This window comes from Magnolia sinica, chromosome 3 (genome assembly GCF_029962835.1).
Source record: "Magnolia sinica isolate HGM2019 chromosome 3, MsV1, whole genome shotgun sequence".
NCBI classification, from domain to species: domain Eukaryota; kingdom Viridiplantae; phylum Streptophyta; class Magnoliopsida; order Magnoliales; family Magnoliaceae; genus Magnolia; species Magnolia sinica.
In genome coordinates this window covers 5,785,327-5,791,326 of record NC_080575.1, presented here as the reverse complement: position 1 = coordinate 5,791,326, position 6,000 = coordinate 5,785,327, and the positions used below count along the sequence as shown (strand labels likewise).

The following is a 6,000-nucleotide window of genomic DNA, read 5'->3' as shown; positions in this document are numbered from 1 at the left end:
GGTGGGCCACACCCAACCTAGGAACACATCGTGTCAGTGATTTTATTCCAGGCCGTCAATTTCCCCAACATGGGTGTGGACCCCATGATGAGTGCGTATTAGTGGCATATGGCTTTCTTATAGTTGGACCCACATAATGATCGGTCGAGATCACTCCCACAAGTGCCAATCAATCACGAGTACGGATATTCACCATTTCAATCTCTCCTCGCGTGAAGAGCCTTGGTATTGTGCTACGCTCTTGATAAAAATAACGAAGAAACTGCGAAGCAGGCCTGCCCCCTTCCCTCCCTCGCGACATTCCCCGTCGGCTCCTACTCTCCTTTGACCTCGAACGCGTTCCAAACGCGAGAGAGAGACCATCTGAAATGATGCTCCTCAGATCGATACCCTCCTACTCTATCTTCTTCTCTTCCGTGCTCCACCTTTTGTAGCCCGCCCTATTTCTATCAGACATATACATAAAGCTTTTCTCCTCTTTCTCTCTCTCTCTCTCTCTCTCTTGAGCAATGAAGTCGTCTTTGAAGAAGCTGCGAGGATTCGCGCTTCACAAGAACGATGCCAAGGAGAAAAGGGACTACCCTCAGACGGCGCAGCTCGACGAGCTCGCACAGGCGTCGCAGGTACGTCAATCGTCTGTGCTCTAGGGTTTCCTGTAACATCCTCTCTCTCTCTCTCTCATTCTTTTTGGAAATTGTCATAATTTCCAGACCGAATCCTTCAGATTCGGCTTGTTTTGACGGAAATTGATTCCGTTGAGTTCTAATTCGCGAAAAGGAGCGAGGATTAACCGATCGTTGGATTTTGGAAATGCACGGGCGCATTGGTTGGGAGTTAGTTCGGATGTGGTTGTATTCCATGCAATTATTTCTAGGGTTTGATTCAGGTGAAAAGAACGAGTTTTTGAGTATTTGAAAGGAGCCGGTGTTTGGGGCGGCACATGAAATGGAATATGCATTTGGCAACCTATCGTTTTTTTCCACCCTTTTCAATGCTCTGCTCTATTAGTTTTGGAATTTAATCAATTCGGCCCAACGGCATTCTCAGGGCACCCAAACATCCCTTAATCAATCACCGTTTGAAAACAAGTAGCCAATAGGCATGGTCTAGGTTTTGCACTTCTTCGACTGGTTGGGCATGGTCTAGGTTGTTCTTCGTGATAACGAGAATGGTGCCTTCCCTCACTAGTGCTAGAAAAAAAGATGAATTGGGTAAGACAAGCTTATTGACAATGGCACTCGATCTTTCTACTTTTGGTAATACCATGGTACAAAGCCCCACTATCTTATTATCATAAGTGGAAAGATTGGGTGCAGCTATCAATCAAGGCGGGTGTTCACACCAATTCTCTCTCTCTCTCTCTCTCTCTCTCTCTCTCTCTCTCTCTCTTGTATATTTCTTTTTTAGTTGCCTTGTTTTTGTTGGGGCATTTGCGGATTTTTGTTAATGAAGTGACCATCACCCTAAAAAATCGTAGATAGGTCCTTTGCACATTGATGTGATGCTTTGTTTCCTCCTTTGAGTCCCTTCTCAAACAGTTAACTATTGTCATTGAATCAAGGTGGGAACAATATTACAGTGGTGCCATTACACACACTGAATGCATGTGAATAAGTTATGAACTTTTATCACATCACTATGAAAAGATTGTTGCGTCAATCGGAGTTGTGATGGATGAAGCTGTTTTGTGGAACTTCCCCATTGAATGGCAATCAACCACATGTTCTTTTGTGCACTTGCAAAAATAAGGATAGGAAACTTTTGGAAATTTGGAATGGAGCCAGCCTAGTGCTAATGTCCTTTGGGGGGGTCGGATGGTTACTGTCTAAAGGCCCGGCATTGCATGCATCTGCTTGAAAAGCTGTTGTGATACCTACTAACAGTGTAACCATTGACTTCTTTTTTAACTAATTACCTATATCTGGTTCTAGTTTTTTTTTTGCAAGCATTTTGCCCTTGAAAATATCCGATATATTCAGGGAAAAAGTAGAAAAAATCAGAAGGCATAAAAACATGTGTTGCACCATACGACCAGTTGTATGTGATCGGTTTTCTTTCTTTCTTTCCTTTCTCCTCTCTCTCTCTCTCTATAAATATAAGGGAGACTATTGAATTGGAATACTTTTGATGTTGAAATAATGGATAGCATCAAGTCGGTGCTTCACACAAGTTGCATTTTTGAGACTCAAGAGACAACCGATTCAATAAGTCATGATAAGAGTTACCAAAATACAATTGGAGTGAAGGTCTTACTGCCATGGACCTTTTACTTCTGATTACATCTTAGGATGACTGGTTGAGTCTTCATATCTTTGAAGTGTTTCCATCTCCTTGGGTTAAAAAAAAAGCAAATAAGCACAGGATGTGATACTTCCCTTAAGTTTTAAGAACAGTAACTGACATTTTTCTTCCTTCTATTTCTTGGATGTTTCTTGATATATAAACATATAAAAGTCCACTAAAAGAAAAGCTCTAATTGTGTCATATCCATGTTTGCACCAGATATAGGTGGCATAGATTGAGATATATTGAAAGATGGAACGAGATTGTTCTTCAAATAAAGAAAAGGAAAAGGAAAAGATGAACAGTGAGTTTCTGTATGAGTCCTCAAGTAAAATTTGATGAAGTTATTATAAGGGCTAAGGGAGGCAATGGGCTAGGCCAAGCTAGGTTGGGGCCTAACCCAACACTTAGGACCCAAGGCCCAAGCCCGGCATGGGCCTAGCATTGCAGGCCCAAGTCCAACCCAGAAAAAATTTCGTTGGGCTAGGGCATGACTTGATCCGATTGAGCCAGCCCTGAAATTGATAAAATCCCTATTTGCCTCTTGAATTTCCTAATTTATCCGTTTATCAAGTGGGCCATGCATACACAAAAATAAACATTTTAGAGTATCGAAAACAATGGTCCGCATTCAAGATAGCTGGTTGCCTAGGGATTATAATGGAATATTTGTTGGATATAACATGTGCATATCAAGTGGGGTTGGTTTGGGTCGGGTTGGGCTAAAATGACTTGAGCCCAAGCTCGATCCATGGGTCAAGCTAGTAGGTCCAACCTCGGCCCAGAGCTAGGTTGGGTGGGCTACCTAGCCCGTTGCCACCCTTATGCGGGGCAACTGGCTTTTTTGAGAATTGATAATTATGAAATTAGGAATGGTTGGCATGGTGACGGTTTCTGGTTATGGTGTCTTTGATGTAGGATAATAGAACTACCCTAGGATGCAAGATGAGATATCAATTTACACATTAATTTCAGCAATCAACTTGTAAAATCAAATATAGCCACACAATAGATTCAAAAATTCAAATTTGTAGTATGAAGGTCGTAGATTATCACATACGCGGTACACAAAAATATAAAATGATTCAAGAGTGGCCCACTTGGAAGTAGGGACTTCCAATTTAGCGTGGGTAGTACAACAACCACGTAGATAGGCAATGATGCAAGCAAAATTCTGGTTTGGGGAGAGTTTCACAAAAAAATTCAGATTTTCATTAGGGTTTTGTATTCATGGATGGAGATTTAGGAATTGAGTTTTTTAAGGATTCAAAGGATCTAGGATTTAGGGAGTTTTGGAGGGAAATCAAAGAGAGAAAACCCTAAATGGGGGCCCACACGTGTCTGCTTGTAAGGACGCACGTGCGTGCGTGCGTGTGCATGTGTGAGTCCACACGTGGCTAGGTAAAGGGGAAGAAAGAGAGGGATGATTGAGTAGGGCTTTTATGGATTTAAAAGGTAGTAATGGAAGGAAAATGAGAAAGACAAAAGAAGAAGAAGAATACATTTTTTTTGAAGAAGAGAAAGAGGAAGGATGCACCTTGGAAAATCCACCACCAAATAAGCATCTACCTTCCACAATTTAATTGGAATGGAGGGCTTTCACAAACCTTAAAACACAAGGAGGAAAATTCCTTCACACAAGAGAGCTTCTCTTGTATTCTTCTCAATAACTCCACTAGGGTTGGACGTCCACCCCCCTTGTGCTTTTATAATTAAAAATTCGGAATAAGTACAACTATGCCACTCACTTAAGTGAATGACCCATTATCCAAAATAAGAAAACTAAAACACTTATTATCAATCTCATCCATCAAATAAATCCTTAAAATAATAAAAAACATAAAGGAAGCAAGATCAGAGTCCAAGGGGCCCAGATCTAGAAGATTTGGTGGCCCAATGGCCTAATAGACAAGATCCAATGGTTGGAACGACACGAAATAAAAATCTTATGATTAAAATGGTCTCCTAAGCGGCCACATGCATCATCCCAGAGTGGGGTCTTCAAAATGTCTTGGTGGGCCCTATATGGAACTCGTCTCCCATCCACAAAGAAAGTTGCAGTGATGTGAGTGGTTGCCTTCATCTCCAGTACACCCGAGTTGGTCATCTGATGTCACCATCAGTCTTGGAATCAAGTACCCTATTGGGGGCCTAGTTAGCAAAACTTTATTTTATATTCCGTATTTTTGAAAAAGGAACTCATGTAATGGATTCAACATTTAGAACTCCGTATATTTCGGAAGATAGGCAAAAAAGACTCTATTTTCTTTTTCTTTTTTCTTTTTTTTTGGGCATACTGAATGAAGCACCTTTTTTTTTTTTTTTCAATAAAACATGTTTTATTCAGAAAAAAAAGTTTTGGGGCAAATCTAAAAATTAGATATTGGTGGTCAACACTCATTGATAAAGTTGAGCGGAAGAAATTTTTAATAGAGACTGATTAATTTATATGAGGATTACTTCAAAAGGAAGGATATTAGTGTTCATATATAACACCATTTCTATACATTGTTCTTCATACATATAGGCATTCTAATTATTTTAACTAAAGTTTTCTGTTTTAACCTTATTTATATACAACATGTATATGCATTTATGCACATATATAAATGTTTTTTCACTTTGCTTTTTAGTCCAAACCATATTAAATCTGAACTTTTCATTCTATGATTTTTGTTGTTTCCACTTTTTAAACAATCGAGACCAAATTATACCATTTTTTTTTTTTTGCCGTTTGCTGTTTTGCTAACTATATTTGAAGGTGAGGAACATGCTATGTTGGAGACACTTTTTTTTTTTTTTTTTTTCTTCCTATGCAAAATTTTCAGGTGCTCTGATAGTGGAAGGTTATTCATTTAGTGTGTCAATAACTGAAAAATGAGGGGTTGGCGACATGGAAATGAGGGGATGTTCTAGATGAGGTTCGCGATTGTGAGAGCAATAAGTGATTGACTTCATCCATCACATTCATTAGGATGCAAAATATGCTACATAATCTTTAGCTAAAGATGATTTGGAGCCATTAAAACATGCCTCAAGAATTTAGGTTCTCTTCTGGATTGCAACATCAGATAAGGTTCTTTTTTGATCATCTTTGGCATTGAGTCTCTTCTACCCAAATAGGTTTATGCCATGCTACGAAGCTGAAGAGACAGACCATAGATCCTCCATTAGATTTTGCTAGTGGGGTCTGGACTGGATCTTCTTCTTGGATCTCTTTGGAGTGAAGTTGAGTGTTCCTAGCAAGAATTATTGTGTTTGTGGATGTTTTGTCTTTTTGTTGCTTTTGTAAATTTGTGAAGAGGACCTTGGCCAAAGAAGCAAATAAGAAGATGAATCATCTGTCCAACTAAAAACCACAGCGAGCACAACAACAATTATTGTGTTTGTGGATGTTTTGGTTTTTAATGCTTTTGGGTATCTATGAAGAGGGACCTTGGCCAAAGAAGCAAAACCGAAGTTGATGAATCATCTGTTCCATGAAAAACCACAATGTATATATAATGTTTCAAAAATCTCAACAGTCAGAAAATAAGAAATGGATCTTTAAAAAAATAATAATAATTATGATGACAGGGTGTCCCCGCCCCTTTTTAAGGCGAGACTAATCCCTGTGGATGCATGCAATCACCCACAAACTACGTGCATCAGGTAAATCGCAGGGAGTGAAATTGAACTTGCGTCTGTGAGGAGCAAACCCATGCTGCTAGCCATTTG

General features: G+C 39.5%; 1 protein-coding gene across 4 annotated transcripts in view; it reads left to right on the top strand.

Moving 5' to 3' along the window:
• The first annotated feature begins 236 nt into the window (after positions 1-236).
• Positions 237-6,000, top strand: part of LOC131239376 (uncharacterized protein At2g33490-like) — a 23,105-nt gene continuing 17,341 nt past the window's right edge. For all 4 annotated transcript variants that reach the window (XM_058237058.1, XM_058237059.1, XM_058237056.1 and 1 more), the window contains exon 1: positions 237-623. In XM_058237058.1, coding sequence (XP_058093041.1) covers positions 510-623 — 114 coding nt within the window. In that variant the 5' untranslated portion in view covers positions 237-509. The remainder of the gene's footprint in view (positions 624-6,000) is intronic.